Genomic DNA, 20,730 nt, shown 5'->3' on the forward strand with positions numbered 1-20,730 from the left:
CAACATTCCATGTAGAACCCCAAAGAATAGCAAGATTCTGGAATCCTAAAGAGTGACTAGATTCCAGGCAGAATCTCAGAATAGCAACATTCCATACTACAAATCCCAGGGCAAGCAGTTGCTTCCCATGCCTGTCTCAATAGCGGACTACAGACTTTTCTTCCAGGAATTTGTCCAAACTTTTTTTTAAACCCTGATACACTAACCACTGTTACCACATCCTCTGGCAAAGAGTTCCAGAGTTTAACTATTCGTTGAGTATATTTGTTTTAAAAATATTTCCATGTAACTTCCTTGAGTGTCCACCTAGTCTTTGCACTTTTGGAACGAGTAAAATATTGATTTCCTTCTACTCGTTCTATACCACTCAGGATTTTGTAGACCTCAATCATATCTCCCTCATCTGTCTCTTTCCAAGCTGAAGAGCCCTAACCCTTTAGATTTTCCTCATACGAATTAATGTGACTTTAACCATATGTTCTGACACTGCTCGCATTTTCAGATCTTTTGGACACAGCTATCAACACACGTTTCCCAGTTGTGGCATACTCATTGGGTACCACAGAAGGCAAAAGTAGAGACTAATAGATGATTCACCACTGGAGACGTGTGTCCAACAGTTTTTATTATATCAGAGATAACGACCCGACACAGGCCGTGTTTCGACGCTAAAAAGCGTCTGCATCAGGGGTCAATAAATACACCAAGTATGAATGCAAAACGAAGAGTCCTACTTGTATATGTGTTGTCAACTCACTGATCATGTAGCACCAAACAGAATATGCTGGATACAAACTATCAGTTTGTGTCGGGTCGTTATCTCTGATATAATAAAAAACTGTTGGACTCACGTCTCCAGTGGTGAATCGTCTATTAGTCTCTACTTTTGCCTTCTGTGATTCATCGTAGAGAACTTTTCCTGTTCTATATTTTGGATACTCATTGGGTATTCCCCTGGGACTTTTTGATGTTTTTGCAACAGTTCCTCATTGGCCTAAAGGTTACAAAGGTTTCTTGAAGCGCATATCCCTTATAGGAAGAAATACATCTTGCTGTGCTCTGGCTTCACCCACCCCGCCTACACTGGCCCTTTGGCGCTCAGAAATATTAGTTTTTGATGATGGAAAAAATGCGGGTGGGGACGTTGGTCAAAAGTTTACTTACATATGGGGGCTTTTTTTGGAATTCTTTATTGCCTGTAGCGCACAGCAGAACTTCGAATATCTGATTTCTTCTAGGCTGATATCCATTTGGTTTACTTTGAGACAGTCAGAGACAAGGGAGGGCAGTGGGTTTGGGTGGGTTTATGGGGTATCAATTCATGATAGTTGTATATGTAAGAGTTGGTAATGTGGACTTTTCTAGTATTTGTTTTTCTGAATTGTACCTATACTATAATTAATAAAAATGGTTTAAAAAAAATAACATATAACTTACTCAAGACAAAGACAAATTATAACACTTAGAAAACAAATGCATTCATGCAGCACATGCATAATCATCAAAAGCCCACTGAAATAAAAGGCTTTAAAAGCTTCTTCTTAAAACATCCAAATTCCTCACTGATTTTAAAGATGGCAGAATGGAAGTCTTGTATTTCTTCAAACGGATAAGGGCCCGATACACAAAGCTTGCAATGGTAAGAGCAGTTAGCTTAGCGGTTTAAAAAAAGGTTTGGATAATTTCCTAAAAGAAAGTCTATAAGCCATTATTAAGATGGACTTGGGAAATAAAATTTGTTTTATTCTTTTGGGATGTTACCAGGTACTTGTGACCTAGATTGGCCACTACTGGAAATAGGATAGGGCTTGATGGACCTTTGGTGTTTCAGTATGGCAATGCCTTATGCCTCCTGCTAGCTTCAGTCTAAAGTCTTAACTAGGCAGGGCTGCTCTGTAACAGCAATAACTTGAGCTGCTCCATAGAATCAATGGATCAAATCTCTGAAGCTTTTGCTTTTATAAGAACGTTAAGAGCTTCACAACACAACCAGAACCACAGTGTCACGCCCCCCCCCCCCGCACGCTCCTCTGAGCAAGGCCCGACCTCCTTTCTTCTCTCCTCCTCCTCGTTCGTCAGAGCCAGGCCCCGCCTCCTCTCTCTTCTCCTCTCCCCCTTCCCAACCAGGCCTCCCCTGCTCCCCTCCCCTCTCTTTCTCGGCCCGCCTCCTTTCTCCTACCACCTCCCTACTCTGAGCCAGGCCCCGCCTGCTCTCTCTTCCTGCCCTGTGAGCCAGGCCGCCTCTGCCCCCCTCCCACTCTCCCTTTGCGCCAGGCCCGCCTCTCTCTCTTCTCATCCTCCTCTCCCCCTTCCCAACCAGGCTCCTCCTCCTGCCCCCCCCCTCTCTTTCCCTCGTCCCCTCCGTCTCTGCCACTTCCTACTCTGAGCCAGGCCCCGCCTGCTCTCTCTTCCTCCTCCTCCTCTCCCCTTTCCCAACCAGGCCCTCCTCCTGCTCCCCAACCCTCTCTTTCTCCTCGTCCCGCCTCCTGCCACTTCCTACTCTGAGCCAGGCCCCGCCTGCTCTCTCTTCCTGCTGCCCTCTGAGCTAGGCCCCGCTCCTCTCCCCTGCCCCCCCCCCCCTCCGTCCCTTTGCGCCAGGCCCTCCTCCTCTCTCTTCCTCCTCCCTCCTCTCCCCTTCCCAACCAGGCCCTCCTCCTGCTCCCCCCCTCTCTTTCTCCTCGGCCCCGCCTCCTCTCTCCTGCCCCTCCCTCCCTTTGCGCCAGGCCCCGCCCCCGCTTGTGTCAGTAGCGTTCTAAGCTCGGGCTCGTGTGTCCTGTTGCCGGTGCGGGCGGCGCTTTGGCTTTCGGTAATGGCGCGGCTTTTGCTGCTGACGGTTTCCCTGGCCTGTTTGACAGGTGAGTCTAGAGAGTTCCTCCTTAGGGTCGGTGGGCTCGATGATATTGCGCTTTGCGTGTGAGGCCGTTAGGCCAAAGCCTCGGCCTGTCCTGTCAGCCGCCGCCCCAGAGAGCGCGTCAGGAGACGGCCAGGCAGCCGCGGCTCAGCCCGGGGACTAGCACAGAGCGTCGGTTCCGCTTTTCCTACGAGCTAGAGCCGACACCATAACTCAGAGCTTAACCTCAGTCCTGACCCCAAGGGTGTTTCAGATCCTATGTAGAGAGGAGTGTGGTAGCCGTGTTAGTCCACTCTTAAAGGTTAGCAATAGAAATCAAACAAGATGATACCTTTTTATTGGACATAACTTAACACATAACTTAATCAAGAAATGTATTAAGTTATGTCCAATAACAAAGGTATCATCTTATTTTCTTTTCCATGTTTTATTTGATTTCTATTGAGATCTTATGTATTATTTATTAATTTTATTTATTTGCTACATTTGTACCCCACATTTTCCCACCTATTTGCAGGCTCAGTGTGTTACATTGTACCACGAGGCGTTAGTCGCCTTCGATGATGAAACAAATACAAGGTGATGTTATAATCAAAGAGGTTCATGTATTTGGATTTTGCTCCCACATTTTTCAGTGGTAGCTCAAGGCAGTGGCGTAGCAAGGGCGGGGCGGTGGGGGTGGTCCGCACAAGGGGGGGTGCTCCCAAAGTTCTCTTCTTCCTGCCAGCTCCCGCACCCTACTACCTTTACAAAGAAATCTCGGAAGCCAAGGCGCAGCCCCTCGCGTCTGCATGTAAAAGAAGTGTAGATCGTCTCTTCAGGCCTTCCTCACTCTGTCCTGCCCTTGCGGAAATAGGAAGTTGCGTCAGCGGAGGGCGGGACAGACAAGAGTGAGGGAAGGCCTGAGATGAGACGATCCACACTTCTTTACATGCAGACGCGAGGCGCTGCGCCTTGGCTTCCGAGATTTCCTTGTAAAGGTAGGGTGCGGGAGCTGGCCAGAAGAAGAGGACTTTGGAAGGAGCTGAGGGTAGGCACGGGGGGGGGGGGGACTCAGATGAGAGAAGGGGGAACAGATGTGAGAAGGGGCATGGAGCCTCCCAACAGTTAAAATGCACTGGGGGGGGGGAGGGGTGCAACGGCGAACCAACCCTGGTGGCAGCCACCCTTGCTACGCCACTGGCTCAAGGTGAGTTACATTCAGGTACTCTGGATATTTCTCTGTCCCAGGAGGGCTCACAATCTAAATTTGTACCTGAGGCAATGGAGGGTTAAGTGACTTGCCCAAGATCACAAGGAGCAGCAGTGGGATTTGTACCTCTGGATTGCAAGACCGGTGCTCTAACCACTAGGCCACTCCTTCCTTCCTCTATCAAGGGAGTTATTCAAGGTCCTCGCCTACTATGTCCAATATTATTTCTTCCATGCCCCCCCCCCCCCCACACACACACACAGACACACTCGCTGATCAACACCCCCCACCCCAGCAAGTTCAGCAACTTCCTTTTCCTGCCTCCAGTGAGGCAGCACTGGAGCATTACAGCCCAGTCATGCTGTTTACAGAAGACTCAAGGCTGAACAGTCCCTGCACTGTCAAGGCCACTATGAGCCTACTGTGAGACACAACGACTGCCACCCCTAAATTGTGCTGCCCAGCAAAATGCCTAGTCCACTCCTGCCTGTTGGGTCCAACCTTTGCAGCTGACTCTGAATGCCCACCATCTGTCCCTTACTGACCAGGTCTTAATTTCACATGCAAGTGGGATGTTCAGATTATTATGGGATCTTGCAGTTGGACATGAAAGGATGTTGGCTATGGATTTTTTTAAAAGGGATTTTGCTGCAGAGCTACTCCTGATACAATAAGATAAAATCTGTCCCAGGTAAGAGGTGAGATCTGCTCTGTGGCTGGCTGAAGGGATATAGCCTTTGGGTCAGTCTCTCCAATAGGTTCGTTCTGCACATATCATGACCTTAATAAACCTTACTCCTAAGCTTGGCTTTTGTGGGTTCTCAAGTTCCAGTGCTACTACTTTGCCTTAATACTTCGTTGTGCCAGAGAGAGCTTCTTTCTGGAGTTGAAGGCATAAGGTAGCTTCAGGTGTGCTTGGAAATTCTTTTTTTGAATTTGTCTTTATTGACATCAATACAATACATGCTTTCAGTGTGCCAGACATTTTACTTTCCTCTGGTACATCAGAGGTCCATTGTAAGTGTCCTTTCCATGGAGCATTAATGCACTGGCATAGCACGATTGCATCAACATTTTCCGTTCCCCCCCCCCTACTGTTAATACCCCTCTTTCTTTTTAATCAGACCAGTGGGACCCAAAGCAGTTGAATATTTCGGTATCTTTCTGCCATATTTTCTTGGCTTGAAATTGCATTTCTTGGTGTTTGAGGGTCTTCTCTCTCACCATACATCGTACAGGATAGTCACTTGGTACCGACACTTTTATTAGCAATTCTGTTCTTAGGTTTTTTTAACTATGCATCAAGCTTTTTGTCAGAACTGGCATTTCTCGGGTGATCATAACGTCTTCATTTTCCACAACTCTCCTGGTGCTTTTGTGGAATGGCAATATTATAGTGATTACATACTTTGCAGTGGATAAACCGAGATGCCTTTATTGTTCAGTTTTGTTTACAGGTGTTCCTACATCAGTTCATCACAGCAAGCAAAAAATATTGTCAAGCTTTTCCAGTTCTGTCTTACAGAATCCACACTTGTCTGTTTAAGACCCACCCAAGCTGTCATTTTACTCCAAGTCTTAATACCAGCCCGTTATCTGCAGACCTAAACTTTAACCCTCTCAGTGGACTACTCTGCTGCGTTCTCTTTGCCTCTGTTTCTGACAAGACTGACTAAAGCCCCGTCATCCAACTTAGCCTGTTGCTAACTGTACTGTAGACTTAGTCTTGTGTTCCAGACATGAGACTAATTAATCATCAGGCCTTAACCCATCCCTCACTTTCCTTCCCTGCTGTCTGTTCCTGATTTGAGACTGACTCATCTCTGAACTAACCTTTATAAACTGGCTGCAGTTTAGTACCTCCCGTGAGATTGTCTGACACCTAACTGAGGGGGCCGATGCTGAAAGGTTGCCATTAAAAACGCATGCGTTTAGATCCGCAGTTGACGTTACCGATTTCGAAATAGCAAGCGATGCTCCAAGGAAATCGCATGCAAATGAAACTGCATGCAGTTTCAGCAAGCAGCTTGGTAGGGAAAGTGCCTTGCGCATGCGTAGAACAATTACTCACTAAGTGTCGATGCTATACGCACGCCCAAGAAAAAATTACAGTGCATGTGTCGTGGATGTGCCTCCACAATGCGCTTCAGGCTTTTTTTTTTTTTTTTGTTCCCTGACCACTTTTTCTTCTTGTAGGGTTCACAACAACTCTCACGCCCTGGAGGGGGGGGGGGGGGAATATTGTTTATGTGCATATATGAAAGCTGTGTCAGGAAGTATTTCTTCACGGAGAGAGTGGTGGATGCTTGGAATGCACTCCCGCGGGAGGTGGTGGAGATGAAAACGGTAACGGAATTCAAACAAGCGTGGGATAAACATTCCAACAGTAGGTGTGTGAGAGTTCCAGTTTTGTTTTTACAGGACCAACACAAATCACAACTAGTGGCCATCACTTTGCTTGTTTTTCCAAAAATTCAAAACATCATGACTGCATCATTCAAACAGAAATAACTGTCCAATTCGTTAACCCCCTTCAAAGTAGAGAATGACATGGGAGCAAAGCCCCCCCCCCCCCCCATGTGTTTTTGCATCCAACGCAGTTTTTTTTTTTTTTTTTTTTTTCAAAGTCCCTCTTTGCCTTCCTTATCAGCACTTTGCATTTGACTTGCCATTCCTTATGCTGTTTCTTGTTATTTTCAGTTGGATCCTTCTTCCATTTTCTGAAGGATTTTCTTGTAGCTCTTCCTTCGTCTCACTTTTTAACCATGCCGGCTGTCGTATGGTCTTTCTTCCTCATTTTTTTTAATACATGGAATATATTTGGCCTGGACTTCCAGGATACTATGTTTTGATCAGCATCCACGCCTGATGTAAATTTTTGACCTGCGCAGTCACTCCTCTAATTTTTTTTCACCGTTCTTCTCATTTTATCATAGTCTCCTTTTGAAAGTTAAATGCTAAAGTATTGGATTTCCCGTGTGTACTTACTCCAAAGCCAGTATCTTTGGTGTGTAGCTTCTGTGCACAAGGACGTTGAAGGGCAGACCTTCACTTACTCACTTGTCAGAGGCAGGATTTGCTGCCTCAGTTTGCTTGAGTTGTTTAAGGTACTGAGCTTAGATTTGTCTAGCTGACACCAGTCAAGCACATGGAATAGACAATCTTTAGTCCACTGTAAACAGATATCATAATGAGCTTCTGCCTTGAACTGGTTTAAGGAAAATAAAATCCTTTGAATCAGTGAAGAACACTGGCATAAATACCTGAATTAAAAATTAAAATTCATTTTCATTGCAGGGCCAGTGGTAGCTGTCACTTGCCGTATGTGCAGCCGCCTGACTCTCTTCCCTAATATATTCTCTTCTGTCCTTCCTTGGTGCCTCCTCTGAAACAGTTTAGTTTCTTTCAGGTACTGCATTCTCAGTGAATTGGAGCAAGGAGTGGAGGAGTGGCCTAGTGGTTAGGGTGGTGGACTTTGGTCCTGGGGAACTGAGGAACCGAGTTCAATTCCCACTTCAAGCACAGGCAGCTCCTTGTGACTCTGGGCAAGTCACTTAACCCTCCATTGCCCCGTGTAAGCCGCATTGAGCCTGCCATGAGTGGGAAAGTATGGGGTACAAATGTAACAAAAAAAATAAAATCGGTGGTTATTCTACCATGAGATTTTCCTGACACTGTGAGAGTAACATGGGAATTTGGGCTCCATTCAGGTCCAGCTCACTGGGAGCGGTGTGGTATCAGAGGGAAACAGAATGTGGGTGCCAGAAAGAGTGCCGGCTTGGAGCGACTGGGCACACAGGCTATGAGAGAGGAAGGTGGAGCCCGAGATTGACTGAACTGGGATTGTGGAAAGAGTGTGCTGTGGGAGAGGATTGTGAGGGAGGACAGAGAAAGGGCCCTTCCATATCATCAAGCTGATCAATCCATAGACTGGTGGGTTGTGTCCATCTACCAGCAGGTGGAGATAGAGAGCAAACTTTTGCCTCCCTATATGTGGTCATGTGCTGCCGGAAACTCCCCAGTATGTTCTCTATCTCAGCAGGTGGTGGTCACACACAGCAGCAGCTCTGGCTAGGCCTCCAAGCCTAATCCTTAGGTTTTGTTGAGGCCTGGGGTTGAGGGCTCTTTTGAGCAAGTGCAAACCTGGTGGTGCCAGGTCCCTCCTTTTCTCCCCCCCTCCCGCTGGCTCCGTTTAAAAAAAAAAAAAAAAAAAAATTTTAAACGTCCTTAAAGGCGTTTATTTCGACGTTTATTTAAACGTTCATTGCAGCTACTCACTGGGACACCAGTTCGTTACAGCTCGGAGCGGCAAGCAGGTAATTTTACCTTTTTATAGCGGGCAGGGGGTTCCCCGATTCTTCTCCTCGTGGCATATGGCGTTGGAGGGCGAGGGCGCAAAGGGCGCTCCCCGGATCGCTTGAGCGCTTCTAGAGGGGATGCGGGGGTCTTACAGCCTGATTCGCCCTTGTTGGGTGACAGTTTCGTGACCGATGAATGTCCCGGTCCTTCCTCCGGCGTGGCGGTTTTTCCCGCCATAAATGCCCATCCCCGCTCCTCGCCTCCGCCATCTTGGCCGGCCACGCGGCTCGGACGGCTTCTTCGTGGGCCGCCCTTGAGGTTGGAGACATTAGTGCCATGAACGCCCTTAATTTGGGCGACGGCACAAAAGCGGCTACAGTTAAGTGCCGTTCTTCCCGCGCGGCTCCTTCGCGGAGTGTCGCGCCGGACGCCATTTTGGATGCGCAGCATGTCTCTCCCCCGCTCTTGCGAGCGTCGGTTGAGGGTGCGTCTAGGGCTGTTGCCCAGGCTGCGGAAGTGCACAGTCTGGGGGGTTTCTCCCCCGAGTTTGTTTTGCTGCTGCATCAGGCTTTCCTCATGCAAAACGCTGCCCCTGCTCCCTCTTCTGATAAAGAGGTTGAGGTTCCCAGAGGTAAACGCCCTCGGGTTGATTTCCAGGCCTTGGAGGACTTTGTCTCCTCCGATGTAGATGAGGGCAGCGTGTCTGAGGTCTCCCAACGGTCCTTTGCGGATTCCTTGGAGGAGACGGATCCCCGCTCGGATGGAGCGGATGACCCCTCTGCAGCGCGGCTTTTTAGCCCAGAGGATTTGCCCAACCTGTTAGTGCAGGCCATGGACACTTTGAAGATTTCCTCTCCGGAGGACGTCTCTCCCTCAGCCCCTGTTGGCTCTGCCATTATGCTGGGGACGAAGCGCCCGCCTAGAACCTTCCACGTGCATGAGCCATGCACCCCTTAATTTCGGCTCAATGGGATGTCCCGGAAGCGAGCCTTAAAGTGGCTAGGGCTATGTCCCGCCTCTATCCTTTATCTGAAAGTGAACGTGAGGCCTATCTGTGGCCTACTGTGGATTCTTTAATCACTGCGGTGACTAAGAAAACGGCTTTGCCGGTGGAAGGTGGCACGGCCCTAATGGACGCCCAAGACAGAAGATTGGAGGCGGCCTTAAGGTCGTCCTTTGAGGCAACTGCTTTAAGTTTGCAGGCCTCGGTTTGCGGTTCCTATGTGGCCAGGGCGTGCCTGACTATGGTGCAGCGGGCTTCCCCTCGGATCATTCCTTGAGGGTTGATTGGCCGGCCCTGGGATCGGGCCTAGCCTATTTGGCAGACTTGCTGTATGATGTCTTGAGAGCCTCAGCTAAAGGCATGGCTCAGACAGTCTCTGCGCGGCGGTGGCTTTGGGCTGAAACATTGGTCTGCTGACCACGCCCCTAAATCCCGCCTGGCTAGATTGCCTTTTAAAGGCAAGCTGCTCGTTGGGGTCGAGCTGGACAAAATCGTGACCGATCTCGGCACGTCTAAGGGCAAGAAGTTACCAGAGGTCAGGGCTCGGGCTAGTACCCGTCCCGGTCCCTCCAGAGGACGGTTGCAGGAAGCCCGTCGGTACCGCCCGGCCAGGCTGGGCTCCTCTGCCCCCTCTTCCTTCAAGAGGAATTTCTCCCCCAAGCAGCATTCCTTTCGCAGAGACCGCCGTGCCGGAGGTGCTCCCTCCGGTCCTCCCCCAGGGTCTCGTACCCAGTGACGGGGCCTTGGTCCACGCCCCAGTGCAGATTGGAGGATGGCTGTCCTCGTTTCTGGGTGAGCGGACCACAGTAACTTCACACGCTTGGGTGCTGGAAGTCATCAGAGACGGCTACAAGCTAGAGTTCTGCCGACCCTTAAGAGACGGGTTTGTACTCTCTCCCTGCAAGTCTCCGGTCGCAGCTGTGGCAGTGCAGCAGACCTTGGACAACCTGATCCGCCTGGGTGCGGTCGTTCCGGTGCCAAAAAATCAGATTGGCAAGGGACGTTACTCCATTTACTTTGTGGTACCAAAGAAAGGAGGTTCTGTCCGGCCTATCCTCGACCTCAAAGGGGTCAATCGGGCCTTGAAAGTGCGGCACTTTCGCATGGAGACTCTCCGCTCTGTTATAGCGGCAGTGAAGGCAGGAGAGTTCTTGGCTTCCTTGGACTTCAAGGAAGCGTACCTGCATATTCCCATCTGGCCTCCTCTCCAACGCTTTCTGCGTTTTACAGTCCTGAGACGACACTTCCAGTTCAGAGCCCTCCCTTTCGGGTTGGCTACTGCTCCGCGGACCCTTTCCAAAGTAATGGGGGTCATAGCGGCCTTCCTGCTAAAGGAAGGAGTGCAAGTCCATCCTTATCTGGACGACTGGTTGATCCGAGCCCCCTCTTATGCAGAGTGCGGCAAAGCTATGGACCGGGTAGTTGCTCTTTTGAGCTCCCTGGGATGGATCATCAACTGGAAGAAGAGCCAGCTGCGCCCGACTCAGTCCCTGGAGTATCTGGGAGTTCGATTCAACACCCAAGTGGGCAGAGTGTTCCTGCCAGACAATCAGTTGGTCAAGCTTCAGGCTCAGGTGGACTAGTTCCTAGTAGCCTCTCCTATTCGGGCTTGGGACTACGTGCAGCTGTTGGGCTCTATGACGGCCACGATGGAAGTAGTGCCCTGGGCCAGGGCTCATATGAGACCACTACAGCTATCTCTGCTGCTGCGCTGGACTCCGATGTTGGAGGATTATGCTGTGCGCCTTCCCTTGGACCCAGCAGTGCGCAAGGCGCTGAGCTGGTGGACACAGACAGACAAGTTGTCTGCAGGAATGCCTCTGGTGACCCCGGAGTGGATTGTCGTCACGACAGACGCCTCTTTGATGGGCTGGGGAGCCCACTGCTTGGGAAGGACAGCGCAGGGGCTCTGGTCTCCTGCAGAGGCAAGTGGTCTATCAACCTCCTGGAACTCAGAGCCATTCGGTTGGTGTTATTGGAGTTCATCCCGGTACTGGTGTTGAAGCCTGTACGGGTCCTGTCGGACAATGCCACGGCTGTGGCCTATATCAACCGCCAGGGAGGTACCAAGAGCGCCCCTCTAGCCAAGGAGGCTATGAGTCTTTGCCAGTGGGCGAAAGCGAACCTGGAGCAGCTTTCAGCGGCCCACATTGCCGGAGTCATGAATGTCAAGGCGGACTTTCTCAGTCGCCATACCTTGGAGCCCGGAGAGTGGCAACTATCTGCTCAGGCGTTCTTGGACATCACGAAGCGCTGGGGCCAGCCGAGCCTAGATCTGATGGCGTCATCGGCCAATTGCCAAGTGCCGCGCTTTTTCAGCAGAGGACGGGACCCTCGATCCCTGGGAGTAGATGCTCTTCTCCAACGGTGGCCGACACAAGAGCTCCTCTATGTGTTCCCGCCCTGGCCCATGTTGGGCAGGGTGCTAGACCGGGTGGCAAAGCATCCCGGCAGGGTAATCCTGGTGGGTCCGGATTGGCCCAGACGTCCCTGGTATGCGGACTTGATCAGGCTCTCAGTCGACGATCCTCTGCGGCTGTCAGTGGAGCAGGGCCTTTTACATCAGGGTCCCGTGGTGATGGAGGATCCCTCTCCCTTTGGTCTTACGGCCTGGCTATTGAGCGGCAGCGTCTGAGGAAGAAGGGCTTCTCAGACAAGGTTATCGCCACTATGTTGAGAGCGAGGAAGCGCTCTACTTCTACGGCTCACTTTCTCCCTTCACTGCTCCAATTCTTCAGTGTTGGCGTTCCTGCAAGAAGGTCTGGAGAAAGGCCTGTCGCTCAGTTCCCTTTAAGTCCAGATAGCGGCTCTGGCTTGCTTCAGGGGCCGCCTGAAGGGTGCTTCCCTGGCTTCGCAGCCAGATGTGGTGCGCTTTCTCAAGGGAGTTAATCACCTGCGCCCTCCTCTGCACTCAGTGGTGCCTGCGTGGATTCTCAACCTGGTGCTAAGAGCATTGCAGAAGCCGCCTTTTGAACCCTTGGCAAGGGCATCTCTGAAAGACCTGACGTTGAAAGCAGTCTTTTTGGTGGCTATCACTTCAGCCAGAAGAGTTTCCGAGCTCCAGGCGCTCTCTTGTCGAGAGCCTTTTCTGCAGTTCACTGAGGCAGGAGTGACTATTCGCACAGTTCCTTCCTTCCTGCCCAAGATTGTTTCTCGCTTCCATGTGAATCAGCAGCTCTGTCTCCCTTCCTTTCGTAGGGAGGACTACCCAGAGGAGTACTCTGCTCTTAAATATCTGGATGTGAGATGAGTCATCATCAGATACTTGGAAGTGACCAATCGGATCATCTGTTTGTCCTGTTTGCAGGTCCTCGTAAGGGTCTGCAGGCTGCTAAGCCTACAGTGGCAAGATGGGTCAAGGACGCCATGGCAGCGGCTTATGTGGCCGCGGGGAAGGTGCCGCCTATCCAACTGAAGGCTCACTCCATAAGAGCTCAGGCGGCCTCGATGGCAGAGGCCGGATCCGTCTCCTTGGAAGAGATATGCAAGGCGGCAACTTGGGCTTCAGCTCATGCATTCTCCAAGCATTACCGTTTGACGGTGGCTGCACGGGCGGAGGCCCGGTTTGGAGCTTCAGTGTTGAGGTCAGGGATTTCAATGTCCCGCCCTGGGTGAGTACTGCTTCGGTACATCCCACCAGTCTATGGATTGATCAGCTTGATGATATGGAAGGTAAAATTATGTATAATCATACCTGATAATTTTCTTTCCATTAATCATAGCTGATCAATCCATAGCCCAGATATCTGTACTGTTTTTATTCTGGTTGCATTTCAGGTTCAAGTTTAGTCTTCAGTTACTTCAGAAAGACTTCGTGTTCAAGTTTTTTCACTTGGATTCTTCAAGAGTTGAGACGAGTTTGTGTTACAGTGAGCTGCTGCATTCCTCTCCCCCCCGTTTTACGGGGCTGGATTGAGACATAAATTCTGCCGGCACTCCCTCCCGCTTCGTGCGGCTGTAGGGCAGCTTTGTACCCCTCCCGCTTCGGCGGTGTTAGGGTCAGTCAGCTCCTCCCGCGGTTGCGGTTGCAGGATAAGCCAGATCCCCCCGCATCGGCGGGTGTGGTGTCCCTCCCCCGCTCCGCGGGGATGAGCTGGACGGATTCCCCTCCCCCACTTGTGTGGGGATGAGCTGGGTTAATTCCCCTCCCCCGTTTCGGCGGTGGTGAGCTGGGCAGAGTGTCCCTTCGTGGGTGTAATTCTCTTATGTGCTGAGTCCTGCGGATGGAGCTTTGATATCGACATACTGAGGAGTTTCCGGCAGCACATGACCACATATAGGGAGGCAAAAGTTTGCTCTCTATCTCCACCTGCTGGTAGATGGACACAACCCACCAGTCTATGGATTGATCAGCTATGATTAATGGAAAGAAAATTATCAGGTATGATTATACATAATTTTACCTTAAGCAGGGGAAGAAAGTGGACTCACTGGGACCATGATCTGGCCAATATTTTGCCCAACAGGAGCTGGAGAGCTTGAGCGTTGGGCTGGAGGGTTGGCCTATTTGGCCCTTTCAACAGAAAAGATGGTGTTCTGCCCCTTAGAGCACCAGTCAAGAGCAGTACTCCTTCTCTGCTCATATTCAACAGATTGCCAAAACCTGTCGTTTCTTTCTCTATAACATTAGCAAAATCCGTCCCTTCATCTCTGAGCACTCTACCAGGACCCTCATCCACACTCTTATCACCTCTCGTCTTGATTATTGTAACCTGCTTCTCACCGGCCTCCCTCTTAGCCATCTCTCTCCTCTTCAATCAATCCAAAACTCTGCTGCACGGCTCATTTTCCGCCAGAGTCGCTATGCTCATATTAGCCCTCTCCTCAAGTCACTTCACTGGCTCCCTATCCGTTTCCGCATTCAATTCAAGCTTCTCTTATTGACCTATGTGTATTCACTCTGCCGCTCCCCATTACCTCTCCACTCTCGTCTCTCCCTACACCCCCACCCTCGAATACTCCGTTCTGTAGAAAAATCTTTCTTATCCGTCCCCTTCTCCTCTACTGCTAATTCTAGACTCCGTTCCTTTTATCTTGCTGCACCTCATGCCTGGAATAGACTAACAGAGCCTGTACGTCTAGCCCCGTCTTTGGCCGTTTTCAAGTCCAGACTTAAAGCCCACCTCTTTATCACTGCTTTTGACTCCTAACCATTACTCACTTGCCCTGTCCTTTTATCCTCACCTCTTTGTTCCCTTACCCTTAATTGTTCTGTCTGTTTTCCTGTCTTATCTAGATTGTAAGCTCTTTGAGTAGGGACTGTCTCTTTTTGTGTATGGTGTATAGTGCTGCGTATGCCTTGTAGTGCTATAGAAATGATAAGTAGTAGTAGTATTAATATAGTCCAATGAAAAGAGAACCCCCTAGGATTTGGGCTTACTTTGCAAGCATCAGGTGTAGTGCAGTGTTTGGCAAATTTTCTATCTTGAGTAGAAAATATTTGGGAACCCCTGAGTTTCTCTTTAGGATTGTGAAAAGGCAGCTTGAATAAACCTGTCTTTGTAACAAGGCCCCAGCCCCCTCTCAGAGCCTCTTAGGATGTAAGATAGTCCTTGTTTACTGTCAACAGTTCTGACTGTTGTGTATTCACATGAGGAGGTTCTGACCTCCAGAAGGTTGAAATGGTCCCATTTCTTGAAGGAATGCCAACATTTTTTTCCCTTGTAAACTGCTGTCTGAGTTATCCTCTCTATCAGTTCCTAAAGTAATACTAATAGTTATTGCAGTCTTCTCAGTTGATTTGTTCATAGCAAAGTGGGAAGCAGAGGATAGGAACCCGGTACAAACGCCACAAAACCAAATACAGTCTCAAATACAAGGTGAGTGCGTTGCAGTGGTCTCCAGAAATGATCCTTATGTGCATCTTAAAAGGAGAGCCAGCTCGCAGCACATGGAGAACAGTGATAGATGTCAGAAGAGTGCTGGGTATGAGACCCCCACCCACAGGGATGAGCAACAGGAAATAACTTGAAACCCTTCAGCTGTTGTGTAAAGCTTGAAAGCAGAAGTATTAGCTAGATTTTTTTTTTTGTAATTTACTGTACTGTTTGGTTCCTGCTTTGGACTTGATCATAGTAACATAGTAGATGACGGCAGAAAAAGACCTGCACGGTCCATCCTGTCTGCCCAACAAGACAACTCATATGTGCTACTTTTTGTGTATACCCTACTTTGATTTGTACCTGTGTTCTTCAGGGCACAGACCGTATAAGTCTGCCCAGCACTATCCCCGCCTCCCAACCACCAGCCCCGCCTCCCAACCACCGGCTCTGGCACAGACCGTACAAGTCTGCCCAGCACTATCCCCGCCTCCCAACCACCGGCTCTGGCACAGACCGTATAAGTCTGCCCAGCACTATCCTCACCTCCCAACCACCAGCCCTGCCTCCCAACCACTGGCTCTGGCACAGACCTTATAAGTCTGCCCAGCACTATCCCCGCCTCCCAACCACCAGTCCCGCTTCCCACCACCGGCTCTGGCACAGACCGTATAAGTCTGCCCAGCACTATCCCCGCCTCCCAACCACCAGCCCCACCTCCCGATCTTGACAAAGCTCCTGAGGATCCATTCCTTCTGCACAGGATTCCTTTATGCTTATCCCACGCATGTTTGAATTCCGTTACCGTTTTCATTTCCACCACCTCCCGCGGGAGAGCATAGTTTCTGTTTCATTAATTTTTTTGGCACCATATTATTATAGTCATATTCCCTGTGTTTGTCTCCCCTTGCAGCCATCCTTTTTGGTTTGCATTGCATCCTCCCCTCCAGTCAGACCTTAGTCTTCCCTCCCTCTGTGGTATACCACTGCCAGACAAGTAAAACAGATGGGAGTACCCTTCAGGCCTCCAGGGGTACCAATGCCAGCTAGGCATGGCATCAAGGGAAAGGGGGAGAAAGCAATGGAGAAAAGAGGTCAGATCGTCTCCTTCAAGGTTATTCACGTGGCTATGCTGTCGATACATACTTCACTGCATGTGGGCCTCTGATGAGGATCCGTATACCACCACCCTAATTTTCTTAACTCTTAATCGTGTGGCTAAAGAAAAGGCCTTTTAAAACTCTTTAAAAGGTGTTTTTTGAGAATTCAGCATGAATCAAGCTGGTTTTGAAGGGATGTCCCTTCTTTGGAACTGCCATTAAGACATACTAAAGTGCCCTTTCTCCGCTCTAAAACTTCTCTCCGTTTCGGGTAGGTCAGTGGTTCACCAACCAGATTGTGAGGAATTTGAAACATTTAGAACAGTGGTGCGTTTTGGAAGCTTTCCGGATTCTCCAAGAGGACTCCAGATAGCCATAGAAACTTGTTGAATTTTAGTTTAAACATCGGTGTCATAAGAAGAAATTGACACAGTCTCGAGCATAAAATTAGTACGTTTGAAACTTGTGAGCAATATTGCCAGTTATCAAGGCTTTAACCCTGGTGTACTGACTGGCTGGAAATATTTCATATCCTTTCATAATTCAGTTTTCTTAAAAACGAATCCCATCTAAAATGAAAGTATTGTTGGATTATTTGTAGTAAATAATTAGCAGATTTTAGTACACACAGCTTCAGCTTTAGAAATGTTAATTTCTTTCTTCATCTCTCTCTCATTCACCCCTGAATAATTCACTGCTGAGTCACTTTAAAGTTGAAGTAACAAAACATCTGTTTACTCACAGTTTGTAGTTAGATTATAATCAGACAGGCTTATATATACATATTACTATACATTTGTATTATCAGCTCCTTCCATGTGCTTAGATGGTAATGGATGCTCACACCACCATAGATCCTCTCAGGTTAGGAGAGATCATGAGCTCCATGTGCTCCATGTGCTGCATGTGCTGTGTCTGCTGTGTCTAACCCCCACAGGAAGTTGCATAGCTGTGTGACCTCTCTAAGTAATTCACATCAGAGGTCACAGAGTAATCACAGAGAAATAATAGGTGACAGGCAATGCATGTAAAATACAATTACATTCCAACAAACCCCTTCTCATGCATAACTGTCATGCAATTATTTATTCATACAAAGTCCAAGCTTTATACGCAGATTCACAAAATGTTCTCTGGGTAACGGTTTGGTCATGATGTCAGCTGTCATCTCACTGGTGTGACAATAGTGTAGACTGATGACCCCTTCTTTCGCCAACTCTCGCACGTTGTGGTATTTCGTTGCGATGTGCTTGGTGCGTGACTGAACCTTGTCATTCTGTGACAGTCGGATGCAGCTCTGGTTATCTTCCATTATCTGGATTGGTCTCTTTTCAGCTATTCCGAAATCCAGCAAAGTTTTTCAATCCACATCAGTTCTCTGCACGCTTCCGATACGGCCACATATTCAGCTTCTGTAGAAGACAAACTCACAATACTTTGTTTATGACTGGCCCATGAAATTTGTACATTTCCATACATAAACACATATCCACTTGTGGATTTATAATCAGAATGATCCCCTGCCCAATCTGAATCACAGTAACATATTAGTTTTGGATTACTATTGGCTGAAATCTTTAATTTACAATCAATGGTACCCTTTAAATACCTTACCATCCTTTTAACTGCAGTCCAATCTGATTTGGTAGGTGAGCTGACCCTTCTGCTCAAAATTCCTACTGCATTTGCTATATCAGCCCTGTATGTGGTAGCTAGATATAAAAGCTTACCTATGGCTGATCTATATTGGATGTTATCTGGTAAAGGTTCTCTTACTGTTTCATCCTTCAGAAAATCAGTGATCATGGGAGTGCTTACAACTTGGGCATCTTGCATACCTAAACTTTCAATAAGCTCATTTATTTTCTGCTTCTGGCTTAGAAGATAAGAACCATCATTTTGTTTCTCAATTTCTATACCAAGATAGTATGACACATTACCAAGTTCTTTTATCTCAACATTGAGGTTTAAACACTTTACAATGTCCTTGTACTCTTGCTCACTTTTGCTTGCAATGAGCAGATCATCAACAAAAGCTAAAATGTATGCATATTGTCCATTTGTGCACCTAGTGTACAAGCATTTATCTGCTTCACCTTGCTTAAATCCTAAATTTGTCAATATTTCATGCAATTTTTCATTCCAACATTCTGCACTTTGCTTTAATCCATAAAGACCTTTGTTTAATTTACACACTAGCTGTCTTTGTTTTGTATTTATGAAACCTGTTGGTTGTTCCATGTACAAGTCTTCAGTTATTTCTCCATGAAGAAATGCTGTTTTCACATCAATGTGTTTGACTTGCATGCCTTTTGAGACTGCAATGCTCAGAAGTGTTCTGATTGTCGTGTGTTTCACTACAGGTGCAAACACTTCATCAAAATCTTCTCCATATTTTTGAAGATATCCCTTTGCCACTAATCTGGCTTTATACCTTTCCACTTTTCCTTGTGCATTCCTTTTTAACTTGAATACCCATTTGCATCCTATAGCTTTCTTGCCAGGAGGTAATTTTGTAAGAATCCAAGTATTATTTTTATCCAATGCATCAATTTCTTCTTGTGCAGCTTTACGCCATTCAGCAGCTTCTTCTGCTGGCATTTTCTCAATCTCATCCCATGTTAAGGGCTCTTGAGCTTCTGCTGACTTTGTTAGGTAAGACAGTCTTGGGGGTGGAACACCTTTGTTTTCCCTGGATGAGCGTCTGACAATAGGTTGGTCTGACCTTTCCGCATCCTCTAAATCTGAGAGTCCTTCTCCAATTGATTCCCCTTCTCCAACTGTACTGTCTTCTTCAATGATCCTTTCTGTGTCTGCTTCCTCTGCCTGTTCCTCGTTAGATACAGGTGAGTTGCTTTCAGACATCTGCCTTGGTATGGCATTTATATACACTGGCATGTCTATTATGGTTCTAGTTTCATATTCTGGATGATAAGGCTCATCTGGGATAATCCAGCCTTTATCAACCCTTTTGTTTTCATCAAAATATGTAACATGTCTTATGCCAACAATGCCAGTTTTCAGATTCAAAATTCTATATCCTTTGTGTCCTGGAGCATAGCCAACTAAAATGCCTCTTTCTGTTGTGGAATCCAGCTTATGCCTTCTTTGCTTTGGTACATGAGCATATGCTGTACTTCCAAATGTTCTTATGTGTGACAGGTTTGGCTTCCTACCATGCCATGTCTCATGTGGTGTGCGCTCAGCGCCTTTAGTTGGCATTCTGTTTTGTAGGTACACTGCTGTGAGAATGGCTTCCCCCCATAGTCTTTTAGGGAGATTGCTATCTGACAGCATACATCTGGTCATTTCCACAAGTGACCTAAATTTTCTCTCTGCAACAGAATTTTGCTCTGGTGTATAAGCTACTGTTGTGATATGTTGAATGCCTTCTTGTTCTAGAAATGTGCGCATGCTTTGTGAAGTGAACTCACCACCATTGTCGGTCTGAAGAACCTTTGGTTTTCTTTCAAATTTATTGCTCACCATGGCTACGTATTTCTTCAGCATGTCTGTGACTTGACTTTTCTCTTTCAGCAAATAGGCCACACAATATCTAGAGAAATCATCCAAGAATATTAGCACAAATCTGTTATTTCCCAATGATGGGATATTAAACGGTCCACATAAGTCACTGTGTATTAAGTCCAGCACTTTATTACTCCTATTTCCTGTGTATGCAGGAAATGAGGGTCTCACACCTTTTTGAGTAACACAGTCTATGCATTTCTCCATTTTACCAGCATCTGCACTTATCTGAATGCCGGTGGCCAGTTGCTTACTGTAAAGATCCTGGATCACCTTAGAATCACGATGTCCCAGGCGGCGGTGCCAGATTTCCAGACTACATTTACCATCATTCTTCCTTACTTGCGCCATATGTGAGGCTTCACCTGAAATGCTCAGTTTATAAACATCATTATGCATAAAAGCTTCAGCATACACTTCATCATTTTTAGAGATTGTGCACTTACTGTTTTCAAAATGAATCACAAATCCCTTCTTATCTAATGTAGATACACTAAGCATATTGCAAACTGCTTGGGGAATATACAAGACATCACTTACAGGAATTTCTTTAACTTCATTAGACACTTTGCATTTTAAGAATCCAATACCTTTTGCTTGGATCTTAGCAGTCCCTGCGTTTGCAGTTTTAAGAATACCTTCCTCTGGACACATTTCCTGAAAGAAATTCTTACAATTGGTTAAATGGCATGTGCTCCCTGAATCCAAAATCCAAGTACTTTCATTTGAATTATTATTTACCATAGTCAAAGATTTTTCTGCCATTAGAAAGCCCTTGTGTTTATCTTTGTCCTTCATACATTTCCTGGTTTGAAAATTCTTTAGTTCCATTGGCTTAGGTGAGCTAGAGGGAGTGTTTTGTGTTTCCTTACACCATTTAGATACATGTCCCTCCTTTCCACATGAGTAGCAAATCAGCTTGCCCTTGGGTGGAGTTT

At 47.6% G+C, this 20,730-nt stretch overlaps 1 protein-coding gene across 1 annotated transcript in view; it reads left to right on the plus strand.

Moving 5' to 3' along the window:
• Positions 1–2,741: 2,741 nt before the first annotated feature.
• ATP6AP2 (ATPase H+ transporting accessory protein 2) overlaps positions 2,742–20,730 on the plus strand; it is a 61,589-nt gene continuing 43,600 nt past the window's right edge. Inside the window, exon 1 of the mRNA XM_030202339.1 lies at positions 2,742–2,855. Coding sequence (XP_030058199.1) covers positions 2,810–2,855 — 46 coding nt within the window. The 5' untranslated portion in view covers positions 2,742–2,809. The remainder of the gene's footprint in view (positions 2,856–20,730) is intronic.

Source organism: Microcaecilia unicolor, chromosome 4 (assembly GCF_901765095.1).
Source record: "Microcaecilia unicolor chromosome 4, aMicUni1.1, whole genome shotgun sequence".
NCBI lineage: Eukaryota > Metazoa > Chordata > Amphibia > Gymnophiona > Siphonopidae > Microcaecilia > Microcaecilia unicolor.